This window comes from Bufo gargarizans, chromosome 3 (genome assembly GCF_014858855.1).
Source record: "Bufo gargarizans isolate SCDJY-AF-19 chromosome 3, ASM1485885v1, whole genome shotgun sequence".
In the NCBI taxonomy this organism is placed as follows: Eukaryota; Metazoa; Chordata; class Amphibia; order Anura; family Bufonidae; genus Bufo; species Bufo gargarizans.
Window position 1 is genome coordinate 8045191 of NC_058082.1, and position 24550 is coordinate 8069740.

A 24550-nucleotide genomic window follows, 5' to 3' on the forward strand; every position below is an offset into this window, starting at 1 on the left:
ACCTGGCTGACTATATTATGGGGGCACCTGGCTGACTATATTATGGGGTCACCTGGCTGACTATATTATTGGGGCACCTGGCTGACTATATTATGGGGGCACCTGGCTGACTATATTATGGGGCACCTGGCTGACTATATTATGGGGGCACCTGGCTGACTATAATATGGGGGCACCTGGCTGACTATAATATGAGGACACCTGGCTGACTATATTATGGGGGCACCCGGCTCACTATATTATAGGGACACCTGGCTGACTATATTATGGGGGCACCTGGCTCACTATATTATGGGGACACCTGGCTGACTATATTATGGGGTCACCTGGCTCACTATATTATGTGGGCCCCTGGCTGACTATATTATAGGGACACCTGGCTGACTATATTATGGGGTCACCTGGCTCACTATATTATGTGGGCCCCTGGCTGACTATATTATTGGGGCACCTGGCTGACTGTATTATGAGGGCACCTGGCTCACTATATTATGGGGACACCTGGCTGACTATATTATGGGGTCACCTGGCTCACTATATTATGTGGGCCCCTGGCTGACTATATTATTGGGGCACCTGGCTGACTGTATTATGAGGGCACCTGGCTGACTATATTATGAGGACACCTGGCTGACTATATTATGAGGACACCTGGCTGACTGTATTATTGGGGCACCTGGCTGACTGTATTATGAGGGCACCTGGCTGACTATATTATGAGGACACCTGGCTGACTATATTATGTGGGCCCCTGGCTGACTATATTATTGGGGCACCTGGCTGACTGTATTATGAGGGCACCTGGCTGACTATATTATGAGGACACCTGGCTGACTATATTATGGGGACACCTGGCTGACTATATTATGGGGGCACCTGGCTGACTATATTATGAGGGCACCTGGCTCACTATATTATGGGGACACCTGGCTGACTATATTATGGGGTCACCTGGCTCACTATATTATGTGGGCCCCTGGCTGACTATATTATTGGGGCACCTGGCTGACTGTATTATGAGGGCACCTGGCTGACTATATTATGAGGGCACCTGGCTGACTATATTATGAGGACACCTGGCTGACTATAATATAGGGTCACCTGGCTGACTATATTATGGGGCACCTGGCTCACTATATTATGGGGGCACCTGGCTCACTATATAATGGGGGCACTCTGGTTAGCAGTGCTTTGGAGTACTTTTGCATTACCATGGGGGCACTCTGCTGGCGCAGGTATACGGGCATTTTGGCTGTAATCCCTATGCGGACCCGTAATGTGTGTACTCTGGCTCTGTTATGGGGGCACTCTTCCTATTGTATATGGGTGTGGTCTGTATTTAGGGGTGGAGCTTATGTATTAGTCTGCCTCTGAGGACATTTAACCATTGATATGCTGATTGCCCTGGTGCCTGCACTGACCGCTCTCCGCTCGTCTCTCCCCAGCTACACAGAGGAGGATGAACACAAGATCCATCATTGCTTCTGCTACACGTCCACCGTCCTCACCAGCACGCTGGCCTTCCAGAAGGAGCAGAAGCTGAAGTGCGAATGTCAAGTGAGTCCACCTCCTAGTCATCTCATTTTGCAATATTCTGCAGATCTCCAGGAGGGCTCAGTGGTGTAATAATCTGCAGGATATATCACTATGTATCTGTCAGGAGGTAGAGAGGACAGAGCGATATTCTGCAGATCTCTAAGAGGGCTCAGTGGTGTAATAATCTGCAGGCTATATCACTATGTATCTGTCAGGAGGTAGAGAGGACAGAGCGATATTCTGCAGATCTCTAAGAGGGCTCAGTGGTGTAATAATCTGCAGGATATATCATTATGTATCTGTCAGGAGGTGGAGAGGACAGAGCGATGTTCTGCAGGTCTCTAGAGAGGTCAGGGGTGTAATAATCTGCAGGATATATCACTGTGTGTCAGGAGGTAAAGAGGACAGAGCGATGTTCTGCAGATCTCTAGAGAGGTCAGTGGTGTAATAATCTGCAGTAGATATCACTATATATCTGTCAGGAGGTAGAGAGGACAGAGCGATGTTCTGCAGATCTCTAGAGAGGTCAGTGGTGTAATAATCTGCAGGATATATCACTATGTGTCTGTCAGGAGGTAGAGAGGACAGAGCGATGTTCTGCAGATCTCTAGAGAGGTCAGTGGTGTAATAATCTGCAGGATATATCACTATGTGTCTGTCAGGAGGTAGAGAGGACAGAGCGATGTTCTGCAGATCTTCAGCTGCCGTTCTCACTGAATTTTCCTAATTTTCATGTCATTAACCTACTTCTTAATATGCAAAACCTCATCAGTCTTCATAAAGGCTCCCAGGGGCGCGGCGTCCGCCCGGACGAGAGAATGGCGCAGTGATGGGCAGGAAGGTCTGGAGGCAGGGATACAGCGTATCAATCATTATGTCAGGGATACAGCGTATCAGTCATTATATCAGGGATACAGCGTATCAGCCATTATGTCAGGGATACAGCGTATCAGCCATTATATCTGGGATACAACGTATCAGTGTATGATACATGAAGCCACTGATCAGGGAAGAACTGGTGACCCTCCCATCCCCCAGACCCCCGACACCTGAAGATCATGGACTATCACCGATTCTGCTAGGATGGTCCCCGTCGGCGCTCTGCACATCAGCTCTATAGGCAGAGGGATTAATTAGGCCACATCTCCTGTAACACCTCGGGGGTCTCACTGCTGGGAGGGGGGTACATTGAGAGGAGGAATAATCAGCGCTAGATCAGTGTTTCAGTTTCTCACCATGTGCAAGATCTCTGCTTGACATCAAGAGGCTGAAAACCCGTCCTAACCGAATACTCACAGCTGAGGGTTTGTTACAGATGCATCCAGTCTAGACAACCCTCTGAGCTAAACACATCAGCAGCACAAACCTCTCCTGTTTGCTACAATGAGTCCGGGCGGTTCAGCTCTGAGAATTGTCTAGACAGGTTCTAGTGGGGGGTGCTCTGACCAGGTGACTGCGCCTTTAACAGGGTAGATGCCTCATTTACATATATGCAGATTAGGTGAAAATTAATAATGTTGTTAACTGAGGAGGGAACGTGCCTCATTTACAAGTGTGAATGCAAATGCTCCGCCACCTGCTAATGTGACGCAAGAAGCCGCAGAGCGGAGGAGAAGTCACACACAGCACTTATGTACATCCTCAATGATGGGGGTTATAGTAGTCCTGCCGGTCTAGGTACTTTCACCACATTAAAGGAGTATTCCAGTAATTTAAAGTGATACTCCACAGGAGAGGAGATAATTATGAGAAAAGAGGGGGTCCTACTACTGGGACCCCCATTAGAGCAGGGACCTCCTACCTCACAGGGTCCCTGATATAAAGTGTTTACTCAGCTCTCTGGGAATCTAATGGAAATGAATGAAGTGGCAGCGTGCATGCTCGACCAACCAGTCCATTCATTTCAGGAGCCCTGTGGGGTACGGGAACCCGGTTCCTCTGATCGGTGGTGCTCCTATTGCTAAGAGTTACCCCCTATCCGTGTATAGGGGATAACTCAAAACTACTGGAAGGCCCCTTTAAAGGGAGTCCGTCTGAAGTTTTGACCATTTAAACTGCCAGCAGCACCAGGTTGGGGCTAGGGAGAAGAAGGACAAGCATACATTTGTGAAGCATCTGCCATCAGGAGTAGTGGGAGTATGAAGTTTTATTCTTCAAGTGTCCAAGAGGCGGAGCTTCACTGTGAAGTGCCCTCTGCATTGAGCTGCTTCACAGTCTCTGCTCTGAGTGGCAGCTGGAGCGGTCTCCTGGTAAGATGCTTCAGCTGTCACTCACAGCAGAGGGGTGGGGCTGAGAAGCAGCTCAATGCAAAGAGCACGTCACAGTGAAGCTCCTCCTCCTCCTCCTGGGCACTTGGAAGAATAAAACTAAATATTCACCCTACTCCTGATAAAAAAAAAAAAAAAAAAGCTCTGCTAAAGGTATGTTTGTCCTGCTCTCCCAAGACTCTGCCTAGTGCTGTCAGCAGTTTTGCATAGCAGAACTGCTGACAGATTCCCTTTAAGCACAATTTACTGGATGCAAATAAAATGACAGTGCATTTTACATTACTATAACCCCTCCATCATACATACTTTTAAGCACCGCCCCATAGAACAACAGGAAGGTCCCAGAAATCCCCCCAATACAGTGTCATCTACCTACCCCTATATGCAGTGCAGTCACATACTTCCTATATGAAGTGCAGATGTGTACATCATCTATACAGTGCTATACACAAGTCCCCATATACAGAGCATCACATACCTCCTATATACAGTGCAGTCACATGCCCCAGATATACGGTGCAGCCTACAGCCCATGTATACAAAGCAGCTTGGAGTCCTATATATCCAGTGTAAGGCCAGAAACAAGTAGTCTGGAGTCTATAACAGCTGTCTGGATGTGTAGTCTGGAGCGCCCCTATAACAGCAGTCTGGATATGTAGTCTGGAGCGCCCCCTATATCAGCAGTCTGGATGTGTAGTCTGGAGCGCCCCCTATAACAGCAGTCTGGATGTGTAGTCTGGAGCGCCCCCTATAACAGCAGTCTGAATATGTAGTCTGGAGCGCCCCTATAACAGCAGTCTGGATGTGTAGTCTAGAGCTCCCCCTATAACAGCTGTCTGGATGTGTAGTCTGGAGCGCCCCCTATAACAGCAGTCTGGATGTGTAGTCTGGAGCGCCCCCTATAACAGCAGTCTGGATGTGTAGTCTGGAGCGCCCCCTATAACAGCAGTCTGGATGTGTAGTCTGGAGCGCCCCCTATAACAGCAGTCTGGATGTGTAGTCTGGAGCGCCCCCTATAACAGCAGTCTGGATGTGTAGTCTGGAGCGCCCCCTATAACAGCAGTCTGGATGTGTAGTCTGGAGCGCCCCCTATAACAGCAGTCTGGATGTGTAGTCTGGAGCGCCCCCTATAACAGCAGTCTGAATGTGTAGTCTGGAGCGCCCCCTATAACAGCAGTCTGGATGTGTAGTCTGGAGCGCCCCCTATAACAGCAGTCTGGATGTGTAGTCTGGAGAGCCCCCTATAACAGAAGTCTGGATGTGTAGTCTGGAGAGCCCCCTATAACAGCAGTCTGGATGTGTAGTCTGGAGAGCCCCCTATAACAGCAGTCTGGATGTGTAGTCTGGAGCGCCCCCTATAACAGCAGTCTGGATGTGTAGTCTGGAGCGCCCCCTATAACAGCAGTCTGGAGGTGTAGTCTGGAGCGCCCACTATAACAGCAGTCTGGATGTGTAGTCTGGAGCGTCCCTATAACAGCAGTCTGGATGTGTAGTCTGGAGTGCCCCCTATAACAGCTGTCTGGATGTGTAGTCTGGAGAGCCCCCTATAACAGAAGTCTGGAGGTGTAGTCTGGAGAGCCCCCTATAACAGCAGTCTGGATGTGTAGTCTGGAGCGCCCCCTATAACAGCTGTCTGGATGTGTAGTCTGGAGAGCCCCCTATAACAGCAGTCTGGATGTGTAGTCTGGAGCGCCCCCTATAACAGCAGTCTGGAGGTGTAGTCTGGAGCGCCCCCTATAACAGCTGTCTGGGTGTGTAGTCTGGAGCGCCCCCTATAACAGCTGTCTGGATGTGTAGTCTGGAGAGCCCCCTATAACAGAAGTCTGGAGGTGTAGTCTGGAGAGCCCCCTATAACAGCAGTCTGGATGTGTAGTCTGGAGCGCCCCCTATAACAGCAGTCTGGATGAGTAGTCTGGAGCGCCCCCTATAACAGCAGTCTGGATGTGTAGTCTGGAGAGCCCCCTATAACAGAAGTCTGGAGGTGTAGTCTGGAGAGCCCCCTATAACAGAAGTCTGGAGGTGTAGTCTGGAGAGCCCCCTATAACAGCAGTCTGGATGTGTAGTCTGGAGAGCCCCCTATAACAGCTGTCTGGAGGTGTAGTCTGGAGAGCCCCCTATAACAGAAGTCTGGAGGTGTAGTCTGGAGAGCCCCCTATAACAGCAGTCTGGATGTGTAGTCTGGAGAGCCCCCTATAACAGCAGTCTGGATGTGTTGTCTGGAGCCCCCTATAACAGCAGTCTGGATGTGTAGTCTGGAGCGCCCCCTATAACAGCAGTCTGGATGTGTAGTCTGGAGCGCCCCCTATAACAGCAGTCTGGAGTGGCCCTATAACAGCAGTCTGGAGCGGCCCCTATAACAGCAGTCTGGAGCGGCCCCTATAACAGCAGTCTGGAGCGGCCCCTATAACAGCAGTCTGGAGCGCCCCCTATAACAGCAGTCTGGAGCGGCCCCTACAGCGTTGCCCGGTTATCCAGCACTAGAATGGTTAATACGCTTTATTTTCTCCCCGGAGGCTTCTTTTTTTTAGGTTAATGAGTCAATCCTGTAAATGGGATGATGGAGGTTGTGGGCTCCTCGTCCGCGTTTGCCTTTTTTCCGGCGTCTGAATATTACAACCGCCATACGTCTGCACCTAATTAACTTTCCTGACCTCATCTTTCAGTCGATCCGCGACATTTCTCGGTCAGGTGATTTCAAAGCGCCAAGGTGAAAAAAAAGACGGAAAAGGACAAAGATGGAGGAAGGTTTAATAATCAAGGAATTAGTGGGAACTAATTAAAACGAAGAAGAGACGGACAGCTCATTATAAGCCGGGGCGACCGGGGGGAGAACGGGAGGGGAAACTCTAGGCGGGCGCCTGGCATCGCAGTGGTTAACCCTTTATCTTCCACTAAAAGTGAACCTTTAGTGGCCGGTTGTGGGATGCCCCATCAAACCTAGGCAGCACGCTACTGGAAAGTAAGAGTTAGCTGCCTGAGTCATGTGACCTTTTTGTGTCCTGCTGATTGGCTCCTAGAGGGAGGGGCACATGGTCTCCTGGACATTTATGTCATATGGCGCCCTCTAGCTCTGTGTTGGGGAATTACATCTCTGCCTACCTAAGTAGCACAAATTAGGCCACACCCCCACCCTGAATAACCCCTCCTTCATGGAGCCAAAAATGTCCACACCCTACCCCATGGTGGAGCGGGGGGACGCCTATAGTATCACTGTAGATACTCCAGGTAGAGCGTCCATTCCTCCATGTTTTTAAGATCTCTGCTTGCTGTCAGCAGATTGGATTATTCTTGTTTGTATCCAGAGGCATATAACGTCCTCTGACCTGTTACTTCTCACAGCTGAGGGTTTGTTACAGTTGTGTCCGGTCTGGACAGTCCTCTGTAAGCCAATCACATCAGCAGTGCACACCTCTCTCCTGTCCTTATAGTTTGTTACAATGTATCAGTTCAGGATATTCAGCTCACAGAGGATTGTCTGGACTGGATATAATTGTAACAAACCCTCAGCTGTGAGAAGTATTAGGCCTGTGCAGACTTTCAGCCTCTAAATATTCCCAGTCAGTGCCAGCTAGCAGAGATCCTGAAAATGGTGAGCATTTAGGAAGTGTCTGTGGTCCTGGCATCCTCTGTGATTTCCGGCTTTGGATGCCTTTCAGTTCCCTCATGCACACGATCATATTTTTTGTCCGCATCCGATCCGTGTAAAGCTCACCGTGTGCTGTGCGCATCCGTATGTCCTTTTTGCGGTCCCGCAAAAATATAGAACATGGAAAGGACTTTTCTATAGAGGCCCCGGACGTTCTCTGCTGCTTATGCAGAATGCACATGGCCGTTATCCGTGCCTTGCGCACCGCAAAACAAGCAATGGTAGTGTGCATGAGCCCTCATAGTCACGGATCAGAACTTGGCTGCAGTGGAGTCACAGCTCCCCCTGGTGGTTAGACTCCGTTCAGAGCTGTTGGATCAGTTGGGGGGCTCTCAGGTTCAGTTTCGTGTCGTCGTCTTTCATGTGGATTTGACATTTGCAGTATTTATGTGATGAGCCTAAATGTGAGGATTATGTAAATGAGCTCATGAATATTAATCATCTGTCTTCTCCGCTTACAGGCCCTGCTGCAAGTTGCCAAAAACCTCTTCACACATTTGGGTGAGTTCTATGTTCTGTGTCTACAACATGTCTGTAAAGGGTTACTACTCCACCCAACCTCCTTATGACTACATCACCCATCCTTTATTTCTACAGTACCCAGCCTCCATATTATTACATTACCGCATAATATCCCTCTCCTCACACACCTGTGCACCCTCACGGACAGTCCTTTCCATGTCCCCCTCTCCTCACAGACTGCCCTCCCCCATGTCCCCCTCTCCTTAAAGACTGTCCTCCCCCATGTCCCCCTCTCCTCACAGACAGTCCTTCCCATGTCCCCCTCTCATCACTTACTGCCATCCCCCATGTCCTCCTATCCTCACAGACTGTCCTCCCCCATGTCCCCCTCTCCTCACAGACAGTCCTTCCCATGTCCCCCTCTCATCACTTACTGCCATCCCCATGTCCTCCTATCCTCACAGACTGTCCTCCCCCATGCCCCCCTCTCCTTACAAACTGTCCTCCCATGTCCCACTCTCCTTACAGACTGTCCTCCCCCATGTCTCCCTCTCCTCACAGACTTCCCTCCCCCATGTCCCCCTCTCCTTACAGATTGTTCTCCCTCGTGTCCCCCTCTCCTCCCAGACTGTCCTTCCCACGCCCCCTCTCATTACAGACTGTCCTCCTTCATGTCCCCCTCTCCTCCCAGACTGTCCTTACCTATGTCCCCCTCTCCTCACAGACAGTCCTCCCCATGTCCCCCTCTCCTCACAGACAGTCCTCCCCATGTCCCCCTCTCCTCACGGACTGCCCTCCCCCATGTCCCCCTTTCCTTACAGACTGTCCTCCCCATGCCCCCTTCTTCTCACAGACTTTCCTCCCCCATGTCCCCCTCTCCTTACTGACTGTCCTCCCCATATCCCCCTCTCCTTACAGACTGTACTCCCCTCTCCTCACAGACTGTTTTACCCAATGTCCCCCTCTCCTTACGGACTGTCCTCTCCCATGTCCCCCTCTCCTTACAGACTGTCCTTCCCCATGTTCCCCTCTTCCTACAGACTGTCCTCCCCCATGTTCCCCTCTCCTCACAGACTGTCTTTCCCCCATGTTCCCCTCTCCTCACAGACTGTCCTCTCCCATGTCCCCCTCTCCTTATGGACTGTCTCGTCTCCCATGTCCCCCTCTCCTCACAGGCTGTCCTCCCCCATGTCCCCCTCTCCTCACAGACTGTCTTTCCCATGTCCCCCTCTCCTCACAGACTGTCCTCCCCCATGTCCCCCTCTCCTCACAGACTGTCTTTCCCATGTCCCCCTCTCCTCACGGACTGTCTCGTCTCCCATGTCCACCTCTCCTCACGAACTGTCCTCCCCCATGTCCCCCTCTTTTTACGGACTGTCACGTCTCCCATGTGCCCCTCTCCTCACGGACTGTCCTCCCCCATGTCCCCCTCTCCTCACAGACTGTTCTCCCCCATGTCCCCCTCTCCTTACGGACTGTCTCGTCTCCCATGTCCCCCTCTCCTCACAGACTGTCCTCCCCCATGTCCCCCTCTCCTTACGGACTGGCTCGTCTCCCATGTCCCCCTCTCCTTACGTAATGTCCTCCCCATGTCCCCCTCTCCTCACAGACTGTCTTCTCCCATGTCCCCCTCTCCTCACAGACTGTCCTCCCCCATGTCCCCCTCTCCTTACAGACTGTCTCGTCTCCCATGTCCCCCTCTCCTTACAGACTGTCTCATCTCCCATGTCCCCCTCTCCTCACAGACTGTCCTCCCCATGTCCCCCTCTCCTCACAGACTGTCCTCCCCCATGTCCCCCTCTCCTCACAAACTGTCCTCCCCATGTTCCCCTCTCCTCACAGACTGTCCTCCCCATGTCCCCCTCTCCTCACGGACTGTCCTCCCCCATGTCCCCCTCTCCTCACGGACTGTCCTCCCCCATGTCCCCCTCTCCTCACAGACCCTTCCTCTATAATGTCCCCCTCTCCTCATATTTTAGTGTAGCCCCTTGATCTGACAATTACTTTTTATTTCTCCGCTGATTTATGGGAATAATTACAGGAGTTGTCAGAAGGTGTCGTGCGTTCTTTACCTTCTTACGCTGCTGGAATCCATCACAGATATGCATTCAGCCCCATAAAAGAGGACAAATGACTTGGGGCTGGAATTACCTCCGCAGACGCAGCACCGCCGCTGCCTTATCAGTGGATGAGATGTCAGAAGGCGGCTCCTGACATTTTAATAAACTTTCCGGGAGAGATTAAATTGCACTTTGTCACAAGCAAAATATCAGCTATTACCGAGCATTTAGAGAGGCGAGAAACTGATGCCCCCTTCAAATGAGACGCTGTCCGCCCCATTCCCCCCTTGGGGGAGGGGTACATTGTTTTACAGGATAAGTCGGCATATAATATTGGGTACATTTATTGATCCTGTGCTGTACATGTCATGCACTGAGCCTTTCCATACTCTAATCACATCCAAAGCTGTATCCGCATGGTTTTCCTTAGCTGGCTCCGTGTTTGTGCAGAGCGTACTCTGCTCCACTGCAGTATGGAGGATGCGGTATTATTTACAGTCAGGCGATGGCCACCAGGTCTCTTCACAATCTGCTTGTCCCATCAGCTCTCGAGAAAACTGACATCACACATCGTGTTCACTGCTGAGCAGCCATTAGAGCTCCCGTTCTAGCCACTCAGCACTTAATATCTGTTAGATATGGTTACTGTATGGCACTATTATTTGGGCACTGTATGGCAGTATGCGGGCAGTGTCTGGTATATTTGGGCACAGTATAGGATTAGTATTGTATGATGATATTCGGACTCTGGTGGTATTTGGGCACTGTATAGTAATATTATTTGAGAACTGTATAGTGATAGTATTTGAGAACTGTATGATGGTATTTGGGCACTGTATGGTGGTATTTGGGCACTGTATGGTGGTATTTGGGCACTGTATGTTGGTATTTGGGCACTGTATGGTGGTATTTGGGCACTGTATGGTGGTATTTGGGCACTGTATAATGATATTATTTGGGCACTGTATGGTGGTATTTGGATACTGTATGGTGGTATTCAGGCGCTGTATGGTGGTATTTGGGCACTGTATGGTGGTATTTGGATACTGTATGGTGGTATTTGGGCACTGTATGGTGGTATTCAGGCGCTGTATGGTGGTATTTGAGCACTGTATAATGATATTATTCGGGCACTGTATAGTGATAGTATTTGAGCACTGTATGGTGGTATTTTAGTTCTATATGGTGGTATTCGGGCACTGTATAGTAATTATTTGGAAGAAGAGGAGCTGCACTCGCAGATGGCATGCAATTCTTGTGTATTTGCACAAGAATTGCATTCTAGCTGTGAGTGCCGCTCCTCTTCTTCCCATATTTGCAAGTGGGACGCCGACCCTGGACACGCGCACCGCACCACAGACGGCGGAGTGCCAACTGTGTTATAGCAATAGAAATATTATTTGAGCACTGTATAATAGTATTTGGACACTGTATGGTGGTATTTGGACACTTTATGGTGGTATTTGGGCACTGTATGGTGGTATTTGGGCACTGTATAATGGTGTTTGGGCACTGTATAATAGTATTTGGGCACTGTATAATAGTATTTGGGCACTGTATGGTGGTATTTGGGCACTGTATGGTGGTATTTGGACACTGTATGGTGGTATTTGAGCACTGTGCACTGTATAATAGCATTTGGGCACTGTATGGTGGTATTTTGGCACTGTATGGTGGTATTTGGGCAACTTATGGTGGTATTTGGGCAACTTATGGTGGTATTTGGGCACTGTATGGTAGTATTTGGACACTGTATAATAGTATTTGGGCACTGTATGGTGGTATTTGGGCACTGTATAATAGTATTTGGACACTGTATGGTGGTATTTGGACACTTTATGGTGGTATTTGGGCACTGTATGGTGGTATTCGGGCACTGTATGGTGGTATTTGGGCACTGTATGGTGGTATTTGGGCACTGTATAATGGTGGTTGGGCACTGTATAATAGTATTTGGGCACTGTATGGTGGTATTTGGACACTGTATGGTGGTATTTGAGCACTATGCACTGTATAATAGTATTTGGGCACCGTATGGTGGTATTTGGGCAACTTATGGTGGTATTTGGGCACTGTATGGTAGTATTTGGACACTGTATAATAGTATTTGGGCACTGTATGGTGGTATTTGGGCACTGTATAATAGTATTTGGACACTGTATGGTGGTATTTGGACACTTTATGGTGGTATTTGGGCACTGTATGGTGGTATTTGGGCACTGTATGGTGGTATTTGGACACTGTATGGTGGTATTTGAGCACTGTGCACTGTATAATAGTATTTGGGCACTGTATGGTGGTATTTTGGCACTGTATGGTGGTATTTGGGCAAATTATGGTGGTATTTGGGCACTGTATAATGGTGTTTGGGCACTGTATAATAGTATTTGGGCACTGTATGGTGGTATTTGGAAACTGTATGGTGGTATTTGAGCACTGTGCACTGTATAATAGTATTTGGACACTGTATGGTGGTATTTGGGCACTGTATGGTGGTATTTGGGCACTGTATAATGGTGTTTGGGCACTGTATGGTGGTATTTGGACACTGTATGGTTGTATTTGCACACTTTATAATAGTATTTTGCTACTGTATGGTGGTATTTGGGCACTGTATGGTGGTATTTGGGCACTGTATAATAGTATTTGGGCACTGTATGGTGGTATTTGGACACTGTATGGTGGTATTTGAGCACTGTGCACTGTATAATAGTATTTTGGCACTGTATGGTGGTATTTGGACACTGTATGGTGGTATTTGGACACTGTATGGTGGTATTTGGGCACTGTATGGTGGTATTTGGGCACTGTATAATAGTATTTGGACACTGGTGGTATTTGGACACTGTATCGTGGTATTCGGGCACTGTATGGTGGTATTTGGGCACTGTATGGTGGTATTTGGGCACTGTATAATGGTGTTTGGGCACTGTATGGTGGTATTTGGACACTGTATGGTGGTATTTGAACACTGTGCACTGTATAATAGTATTTGGGCACTGTATGGTGGTATTTTGGCACTGTATGGTGGTATTTGGGCAACTTATGGTGGTATTTGGGCACTGTATGGTAGTATTTGGACACTGTATAATAGTATTTGGGCACTGTATGGTGGTATTTGGGCACTGTATAATGGTGTTTGGGCACTGTATGGTGGTATTTGGACACTGTATGGTGGTATTTGAGCACTGTGCACTGTATAATAGTATTTTGGCACTGTATGGTGGTATTTTGGCACTGTATGGTGGTATTTGGACACTGTATGGTGGTATTTGGGCACTGTATGGTGGTATTTGGGCACTGTATAATAGTATTTGGACACTGTATGGTGGTATTTGGACACTTTATGGTGGTATTTGGGCACTGTATGGTGGTATTTTGGCACTGTATGGTGGTATTTGGGCACTGTATGGTGGTGTTTGGGCACTGTATAATAGTATTTGGGCACTGTATGGTGGTATTTGGACACTGTATGGTGGTATTTGAGCACTGTGCACTGTATAATAGTATTTGGGCACTGTATGGTGGTATTTTGGCACTGTATGGTGGTATTTGGGCAACTTATGGTGGTATTTGGGCAACTTATGGTGGTATTTGGGCACTGTATGGTAGTATTTGGACACTGTATAATAGTATTTGGACACTGTATAATGGTGTTTGGTCACTGTATAATAGTATTTGGACACTGTATGGTGGTATTTGGGCACTGTATAATGGTGTTTGGGCACTGTATGGTGGTATTTGGACACTGTATGGTGGTATTTGAGCACTGTGCACTGTATAATAGTATTTGGGCACTGTATGGTGGTATTTTGGCACTGTATGGTGGTATTTGGGCAACTTATGGTGGTATTTGGGCAACTTATGGTGGTATTTGGGCACTGTATGGTAGTATTTGGACACTGTATAATAGTATTTGGACACTGTATAATGGTGTTTGGTCACTGTATAATAGTATTTGGACACTGTATGGTGGTATTTGGGCACTGTATAATGGTGTTTGGGCACTGTATGGTGGTATTTGGACACTGTATGGTGGTATTTGAGCACTGTGCACTGTATAATAGTATTTTGGCACTGTATGGTGGTATTTTGGCACTGTATGGTGGTATTTTGGCACTGTATGGTGGTATTTTGGCACTGTATGGTGGTATTTGGACACTGTATGGTGGTATTTGGGCACTGTATGGTGGTATTTGGGCACTGTATGGTGGAATTTGGGCACTGTATGGTGGTATTTGGACACTGTATGGTGGTATTTGAGCACTGTGCACTGTATAATAGTATTTGGGCACTGTATGGTGGTATTTGGGCAACTTATGGTGGTATTTGGGCACTGTATGGTAGTATTTGGACACTGTATAATAGTATTTGGGCACTGTATGGTGGTATTTGGGCACTGTATAATAGTATTTGGACACTGTATGGTGGTATTTGGACACTTTATGGTGGTATTTGGGCACTGTATGGTGGTATTCGGGCACTGTATGGTGGTATTTGGGCACTGTATGGTGGTATTTGGGCACTGTATAATGGTGTTTGGGCACTGTATAATAGTATTTGGGCACTGTATGGTGGTATTTGGACACTGTATGGTGGTATTTGAGCACTGTGCACTGTATAATAGTATTTGGGCACCGTATGGTGGTATTTGGGCAACTTATGGTGGTATTTGGGCACTGTATGGTAGTATTTGGACACTGTATAATAGTATTTGGGCACTGTATGGTGGTATTTGGGCACTGTATAATAGTATTTGGACACTGTATGGTGGTATTTGGACACTTTATGGTGGTATTTGGGCACTGTATGGTGGTATTTGGGCACTGTATGGTGGTATTCGGGCACTGTATGGTGGTATTTGGGCACTGTATGGTGGTATTTGGACACTGTATGGTGGTATTTGAGCACTGTGCACTGTATAATAGTATTTGGGCACTGTATGGTGGTATTTTGGCACTGTATGGTGGTATTTGGGCAACTTATGGTGGTATTTGGGCACTGTATAATGGTGTTTGGGCACTGTATAATAGTATTTGGGCACTGTATGGTGGTATTTGGACACTGTATGGTAGTATTTTAGCACTGTGCACTGTATAATAGTATTTGGACACTGTATGGTGGTATTTGGGCACTGTATGGTGGTATTTGGGCACTGTATAATGGTGTTTGGGCACTGTATGGTGGTATTTGGACACTGTATGGTGGTATTTGAACACTGTATAATAGTATTTTGGTACTGTATGGTGGTATTTGGGCACTGTATGGTGGTATTTGGGCACTGTATAATAGTATTTGGGCACTGTATGGTGGTATTTGGACACTGTATGGTGGTATTTGAGCACTGTGCACTGTATAATAGTATTTTGGCACTGTATGGTGGTATTTGGACACTGTATGGTGGTATTTGGACACTGTATGGTGGTATTTGGGCACTGTATGGTGGTATTTGGGCACTGTATAATAGTATTTGGACACTGGTGGTATTTGGACACTGTATCGTGGTATTCGGGCACTGTATGGTGGTATTTGGGCACTGTATGGTGGTATTTGGGCACTGTATAATGGTGTTTGGGCACTGTATGGTGGTATTTGGACACTGTATGGTGGTATTTGAACACTGTGCACTGTATAATAGTATTTGGGCACTGTATGGTGGTATTTTGGCACTGTATGGTGGTATTTGGGCAACTTATGGTGGTATTTGGGCACTGTATGGTAGTATTTGGACACTGTATAATAGTATTTGGGCACTGTATGGTGGTATTTGGGCACTGTATAATGGTGTTTGGGCACTGTATGGTGGTATTTGGACACTGTATGGTGGTATTTGAGCACTGTGCACTGTATAATAGTATTTTGGCACTGTATGGTGGTATTTTGGCACTGTATGGTGGTATTTGGACACTGTATGGTGGTATTTGGGCACTGTATGGTGGTATTTGGGCACTGTATAATAGTATTTGGACACTGTATGGTGGTATTTGGACACTTTATGGTGGTATTTGGGCACTGTATGGTGGTATTTTGGCACTGTATGGTGGTATTTGGGCACTGTATGGTGGTGTTTGGGCACTGTATAATAGTATTTGGGCACTGTATGGTGGTATTTGGACACTGTATGGTGGTATTTGAGCACTGTGCACTGTATAATAGTATTTGGGCACTGTATGGTGGTATTTTGGCACTGTATGGTGGTATTTGGGCAACTTATGGTGGTATTTGGGCACTGTATGGTAGTATTTGGACACTGTATAATAGTATTTGGACACTGTATAATGGTGTTTGGTCACTGTATAATAGTATTTGGACACTGTATGGTGGTATTTGGGCACTGTATAATGGTGTTTGGGCACTGTATGGTGGTATTTGGACACTGTATGGTGGTATTTGAGCACTGTGCACTGTATAATAGTATTTTGGCACTGTATGGTGGTATTTTGGCACTGTATGGTGGTATTTTGGCACTGTATGGTGGTATTTGGACACTGTATGGTGGTATTTGGGCACTGTATGGTGGTATTTGGGCACTCTATGGTGGAATTTGGGCACTCTATGGTGGTATTTGGGCACTGTATGGTGGTATTTGGGCACTGTATGGTGGTATTTGGGCACTGTATGGTGGTATTTGGACACTGTATGGTGGTATTTGAGCACTGTGCACTGTATAATAGTTTTTGGGCACTGTATGGTGGTATTTGGGCACTGTATAATGGTGTTTGGGCACTGTTTGGTGGTATTTGAACACTGTATAATAGTATTTTGGCACTGTATGGTGGTATTTGGGCACTGTATGGTGGTATTTGGGCACTGTATAATAGTATTTGGGCACTGTATGGTGGTATTTGGACACTGTATGGTGGTATTTGAGCACTGTGCACTGTATAATAGTATTTTGGCACTGTATGGTGGTATTTGGACACTGTATGGTGGTATTTGGACACTGTATGGTGGTATTTGGGCACTGTATGGTGGTATTTGGGCACTGTATAATAGTATTTGGACACTGGTGGTATTTGGACACTGTATCGTGGTATTCGGGCACTGTATGGTGGTATTTGGGCACTGTATGGTGGTATTTGGGCACTGTATAATGGTGTTTGGGCACTGTATGGTGGTATTTGGACACTGTATGGTGGTATTTGAACACTGTGCACTGTATAATTGTATTTGGGCACTGTATGGTGGTATTTTGGCACTGTATGGTGGTATTTGGGCAACTTATGGTGGTATTTGGGCACTGTATGGTAGTATTTGGACACTGTATAATAGTATTTGGGCACTGTATGGTGGTATTTGGGCACTGTATAATGGTGTTTGGGCACTGTATAATAGTATTTGGGCACTGTATGGTGGTGTTTGGGCACTGTATGGTGGTATTTGGACACTGTATGGTGGTATTTGAGCACTGTGCACTGTATAATAGTATTTTGGCACTGTATGGTGGTATTTTGGCACTGTATGGTGGTATTTGGACACTGTATGGTGGTATTTGGGCACTGTATGGTGGTATTTGGGCACTGTATAATGGTGTTTGGGCACTGTATAATAGTATTTGGGCACTGTATGGTGGTATTTGGGCACTGTATAATGGTGTTTGGGCACTGTATGGTGGTATTTGGACACTGTATGGTGGTATTTGAGCACTGTGCACTGTATAATAGTATTTTGGCACTGTATGGTGGTATTTTGGCACTGTATGGTGGTATTTGGACACTGTATGGTGGTATTTGGGCACTGTATGGTGGTATTTGGGCACTGTATAATAGTATTTGGACACTTTATGGTGGTATTTGGGCACTGTATGGTGGTATTTTGGCACTGTATGGTGGTATTTGGGCACTGTATGGTGGTGTTTGGGCACTGTATAATAGTATTTGGGCACTGTATGGTGGTATTTGGACACTGTATGGTGGTATTTGAGCACTGTGCACTGTATAATAGTATTTGGGCACTGTATGGTGGTATTTTGGCACTGTATGGTGGTATTTGGGCAACTTATGGTGGTATTTGGGCACTGTATGGTAGTATTTGGACACTGTATAATAGTATTTGGACACTGTATAATGGTGTTTGGTCACTGTATAATAGTATTTGGACACTGTATGGTGGTATTTGGGCACTGTATAATGGTGTTTGGGCACTGTATGGTGGTATTTGGACACTGTATGGTGGTATTTGAGCACTGTGCACTGTATAATAGTATTTTGGCACTGTATGGTGGTATTTTGGCACTGTATGGTGGTATTTTGGCACTGTATGGTGGTATTTGGACACTGTATGTATGGTGGTATTTGGGCACTGTATGGTGGTATTTGGGCACTCTATGGTGGTATTTGGGCACTGTATAATAGTATTTGGGCACTGTATGGTGGTATTTGGGCACTGTATGGTGGTATTTGGACACTGTATGGTGGTATTTGAGCACTGTGCACTGTATAATAGTATTTTGGCACTGTATGGTGGTATTTTGGCACTGTATGGTGGTATTTTGGCACTGTATGGTGGTATTTTGGCACTGTATGGTGGTATTTGGACACTGGATGGTGGTATTTGGACACTGGATGGTGGTATGTGGGCACTGTATGGTGGTGTTTGGGCACTGTATGGTGGTATTTGGGCACTGTATGGTGGTATTTGGGCAACTTATGGTGGTATTTGGGCACTGTATGGTAGTATTTGGACACTGTATGGTGGTATTTGGGCACTGTATGGTGGTATTTGGGCACTGTATAATGGTGTTTGGGCACTGTATGGTGGTATTTGGGCACTGTATGGTGGTATTTGTGCACTGTATAATAGTATTTGGGCACTGTATGGTGGTATTTGGACACTGTATGGTGGTATTTGGGAACTGTATGGTGGTATTTGGGCACTGTATGGTGGTATTTGGGCACTGTATAATAGTATTTGGGCACTGTATCGTGGTATTTGGGCACTGTATAATAGTATTTGGGCACTGTATGGTGGTATTTGGGCACTGTATGGTGGTATTTGGGCACTGTTTGGTGGTATTTGGGCAACTTATGGGGGTATTTGAGCACTGTATAATAGTATTTGGACACTGTACGGTGGTATTTGGGCACTGTATGGTAGTATTTGAGCACTGTATAATAGTATTTGGCCACTGTATGGTGGTATTTGGGCACTGTATGGTGGTGTTTGGGCACTGTATGGTGGTATTTGGGCACTGTATGGTGGTATTTGGGCAACTTATGGTGGTTTTTGGGCACTGTATGGTAGTATTTGGACACTGTATGGTGGTATTTGGGCACTGTATGGTGGTATTTGGGCACTGTATAATGGTGTTTGGGCACTGTATGGTGGTATTTGGGCACTGTATGGTGGTATTTGGGCACTGTATGGTGGTATTTGTGCACTGTATAATAGTATTTGGGCACTGTATGGTGGTATTTGGGAACTGTATGGTGGTATTTGGGAACTGTATGGTGGTATTTGGGCACTGTATGGTGGTATTTGGGCACTGTATGGTGGTATTTGGGCACTGTATAATAGTATTTGGGCACTGTATGGTGGTATTTGGGCACTGTATAATAGTATTTGGGCACTGTATGGTGGTATTTGGGCACTGTATGGTGGTATTTGGGCACTGTTTGGTGGTATTTGGGCAACTTATGGGGGTATTTGAGCACTGTATAATAGTATTTGGACACTGTACGGTGGTATTTGGGCACTGTATGGTGGTATTTGAGCACTGTATAATAGTATTTGGCCACTGTATGGTGGTATTTGGGCACTATATGGTGGTATTTGGGCACTATATGGTTGTATTTGGGCACCGTATGGTGGTATTTGGGCACTATATGGTGGTATTTGGGCACTATATGGTGGTATTTGGGCACTGTATGGTGGTATTTGGGCACTATATGGTGGTATTTGGGCACTATATGGTTGTATTTGGGCACTATATGGTTGTATTTTGGCACTGTATGGTGGTATTGGGCACTGTATGGTGGTATTTGGGCACTGTATGGTGGTATTTGGGCACTGTATGGTGGTATTTGGACACTGTATGGTGGTATTTGGGCACTGTATAATAGTATTTGGGCACTGTATGGTGGTATTTGAGCACTGTATGGTGATATTTGGACACTGTATGGTGGTATTTGGACACTGTATGGTGGTATTTGGACACTGTATGGTGGTATTTGGGCACTGTATGGTGGTATTTGGGCACTGTATGGTGGTATTTGGGCACTGTATGGCGCTGATAATTGTTCATAGGTTGTAGTTATTTTTGCAGCTGTATCTCGACATATGAATTGTGTTATATGATTGGAAAGCAGGTTCCCTGAGACATGTCAGCCGGTGTCATAGGGAGCACTGCAGCTTTGGATGTGACTGGAGTATAAGACGTGCTGTAGCCCAGCATCAGTTACTTGTGGGGAGATTTAACCTTTAATATAAGGAAACTATCTTTATCAGTGGAGGGATCTCGGCTCGGCACGAGCGTCCTTCACACTTCACATGAAGCATCAATCTGCCCTGGAAGCGAATGAACTTTTGGCGCTGAGTCGGAGACTCTCTTATTGGAGGTTGTTATTTGCCGTGCGGAGTGTTGCGCAGCCGGCGGCCGTCTCTGAAATTTATTGGAAAAGTTTAATCTGAGCTGATATTTGGTTTTCACCCCCTCAGGCTCCGGAGGTCCCCAGTGTAATAAGCCCTCAGCCTTCGCTCTTCAGTAGTCCGACCGCTTCTCGTAATGAGAGGACGGTGCCGGCAGCACATTATACAGCGGCGTTCACACCGAGCAGCTCAGGCTATCCGGAGAAAATGAGAATTCACAGGTCGCCGAACCGAGGACTGTACAAAAAGTAGCTCATCTGACGAGAGCGCCTCTGCCCCCATAAATATAATGAGGGCTGTGCGGTGAGCTCCCCCTAGTGGTGGCTGCGGTCAGACAGAATTTCATCATGTACCTCTATGGCTCGGTGAAGGGAATCACATTTGGAGCTCTGTGTCAAGAGAACAAAGATAATTGAGGCCATTAGGACTCAATAGAATGAGCTTGTCAGTAATCCCTCCAAAAACCGATATAATGGGGGGCACTAGCGTGCTTTAAATATCCTTCATTTGCTTTTGAGGGCTACTTTGAGAGCATTTTGTTCTTGTTTTGGAAGCACTGAGACATGGTTCCCCCTCTGATGCCCCCACCACCAGCCGGAAGGAGAGTGCCCCTTTAAGAGAAGATACGTTTATTGGGTTCTATACATAGCAAGTTACCAGATGGCTAATTTCAGACAATTATGGACATTTGTTAACAGAGTTTTCTGACTCATTCCTAAATATAATTCCCACATAGAAGCCGTGGGAGCGTCCGTTATAATCTGCGTCTGTGGTGGTGGGGGAGGAGGGGCTGGCAGAGCGCGAACGCATGAGTTCCGGAGAAATCTCCGTTATTTGCACCACACACCGGTGGTGATCGGAGACACTTGTGGGTTTCAGTACTGTGAAATGTCCACGCAGTGATTTAGGGTATTAAAGGAGGACTCCACATTAAATCATTGATTAATTGGGGAGGGATTTGTAAGCTTAGATCCTGCCGATTCCAAACTTAAAGGGGCAGTAACAGCCACGTCGAAACGCAAGACTCGAAAGCTCCAACACAATTCACGCACATTCATTCATTAATCTGGAAAGCTGATTTTTAGGACATTGGTCTAAAATGTATTTATTTATTTTTTTTACGTTTGTTTATTTTTTCGCCTATTATTTGTTACATACAGACGTGGACAAAATTGTTGGTACCCTTTGGTCAATGAAAGAAAAAGTCACAATGGTCACAGAAATAACTTTAATCTGACAAAAGTAATAATAAATTAAAATTCTATAAATGTTAACCAATGAAAGTCAGACATTGTTTTTCAACCATGCTTCAACAGAATTATGTAAAAAAATAAACTCATGAAACAGGCATGGACAAAAATGATGGTACCCCTAGAAAACACAGAACATAATGTGACCAAAGGGACATGTTAATTCAAGGTGTGTCCACTAATTAGCATCACAGGTGTCTACAACCTTGTAATCAGCCATTGGGCCTATATATATGGCTCCAGGTAATCACTGTGTTGTTTGGTGATATGGTGTGTACCACACTCGACATGGACCAGAGGAAGCAAAGGAAAGAGCTGTCTCAAGAGATCAGAAAGAAAATTATAGACAAGCATGTTAAAGGTAAAGGCTATAAGACCATCTCCAAGCAACTAGATGTTCCTGTGAGTACAGTTGCACATATTATTCATAAGTTTAAGATCCATGGGACTGTAGCCAACCTCCCTGGACGTGGCCGCAGGAGGAAAATTGATGACAAATCTAAGAGACGGATAATCCGAATGGTAACAAAAGAGCCTAGAAAGACTTCTAAAGAGATTCAAGGTGAACTTCATGCTCAAGGAACATCAGTGTCAGATCGCACCATCCGTCGTTGTTTGAGCCAAAGTGGACTACATGGGAGACGACCAAGGAGGACACCATTGTTGAAAACGAATCATAAAAAAGCAAGACTGGAATATGCCAAACTACATGTTGACAAGCCACAAAGCTTCTGGGAGAATGTCCTGTGGACAGATGAGACAAAAATCGAAGTTTTTGCCAAGGCACATCAGCTGTATGTTCACAGACGAAAAAATGAAGCATATCAAGAAAAGAACACTGTCCCTACTGTGAAACATGGAGGAGGCTCTGTTATGTTCTGGGGCTGCTTTGCTGCGTCTGGCACAGGGTGTCTTGAATCTGTGCAGGGTACAATGAAATCTCAAGACTATCAAGGAATTCTAGAGAGAAATGTACTAGCCAGTGTCAGAAAGCTTGGTCTCAGTCGCAGGTCATGGGTCTTGCAACAGGACAATGACCCAAAACACACCGCTAAAAACACCCAAGAATGGCTAAGAGGAAAAAATTGGACTATTCTAAAGTGGCCTTCTATGAGCCCTGACCTCAATCCTATTGAGCATCTTTGGAAGGAGCTGAAACATGCAGTCTGGAAAAGGCACCCTTCAAACCGGACACAACTGGAGCAGTTTGCTCATGAGGAGTGGGCCAAAATACCTGCTGAGAGGTGCAGATGTCTCATTGACAGTTACAGGAAGCGTTTGATTGCAGTGATTGCCTCAAAAGGTTGCGCAACAAAATATTAAGTTAGGGGTACCATCATTTTTGTCCATGCCTGTTTCATGAGTTTATTTTTTTACATAATTCTGTTGAAGCATGGTTGAAAAACAATGTCTGACTTTCATTGGTTAACATTTATAGAATTTTAATTTATTATTACTTTTGTCAGATTAAAGTTATTTCTGTGACCATTGTGACTTTTTCTTTCATTGACCAAAGGGTACCAACAATTTTGTCCACGTCTGTATAACTACTTTTTTTTTCTGAAAATTCAATTTGTTATTTTTTATTTTGTAATTGATTAGGAGGTGACATAAGTGACATGAATCATAATCGTTTTAGGGTCGGTATGTGTTGTGGGGTTGGCTCTACAGCTCAGCATAGGGTTAATGTTTTTTTCTATGTAACTTTTTTGTGTATTTTTCAACATTTTGTTCCTAAAATCTGCTCCTAAAATGTGCAAATTGTTTCTTTTTCTTTTTTGCTTTCTTTTGGGCACAATGTGTTTATCATTACACTATAGGAGGAATCCATCAACCTCCATGGGCCAGAAACATGGCATTAAAAAAGTTTTTACGCTAGAACTATTTAAAGGTTTGCAAGTTTTTGTGTTCTCAAAAGTAGTCTGGGTCCTGGATAAGGCTTAGCGTGACCTCATAGCCCAGCAGATTTACCGCATTACTGTAAAGGGCGCCATTATAAGCTGCAGACAAACTCCTCATCGTCCTGTGTCGGTTATTTGCTGCCAGACGACGCAGTGTCCGTCAGTGGAGTCAATTACGTCACAGATGTTTTTGTTTTTTCCCAGATGACGTATCGGTTCTGCTTCAGGAAATTATAACGGAAGCTCGAAATCTCAGCAACGCAGAAATGTATGTATGGTGCCAGCCATGGTCGTTCTGTAAGCCTGCGGTCTGCTCATCTCCGTCCAACCATTCATTACCTCTACGACAGGGTGGGGGGGGGGGACCTTTTTCCTGCCGAGGGCCATTTATATATTTGTGACATCGGTCGCAGACACACAAAATTCTCAAGTCAATGCCGAATAAAGAACTAAATATATATAATTCTCAATTTAATTTGGCTGCTCTATTTAGTCAAACATATCATTGACTTAAGTTAAGAAATTGTGGTTCAATTAAAAAAAATCCTGAGCGCTGTATTCTTCCAGCACAAAATGGCGCCTGCACTATATATATATATATTATATACACGCTATATACTGTGTATTATATGTAGTGCAGGCGCCATTGTGAACACACATAGCAGTCTCATTTTTAAATTGAGAATATTATATATTTAGTTTATTATTTGCTATTAATGGCAGCCAAGATTATCCCAGAGGGGTCCATGGAGGGGTTCACCCAGCCTCCACTCTCCCTGCCTCTGTCCCTTTCTCAGCCTCAGATCAGCCCCCACCAGATGCCCCCCACTGCCAATCAGCC

The 24550-nt window shown here is 46.0% G+C and overlaps 1 protein-coding gene across 5 annotated transcripts in view; it reads left to right on the top strand.

The window, feature by feature from the left end:
• LOC122931886 (cGMP-dependent 3',5'-cyclic phosphodiesterase-like) overlaps positions 1–24550 on the top strand; it is a 310101-nt gene that overhangs the window by 265709 nt on the left and 19842 nt on the right. For all 5 annotated transcript variants that reach the window (XM_044285943.1, XM_044285946.1, XM_044285942.1 and 2 more), the window contains 3 exons: positions 1446–1557; positions 7911–7950; positions 23914–23977. In XM_044285943.1, coding sequence (XP_044141878.1) covers positions 1446–1557; positions 7911–7950; positions 23914–23977 — 216 coding nt within the window. The remainder of the gene's footprint in view (positions 1–1445; positions 1558–7910; positions 7951–23913; positions 23978–24550) is intronic.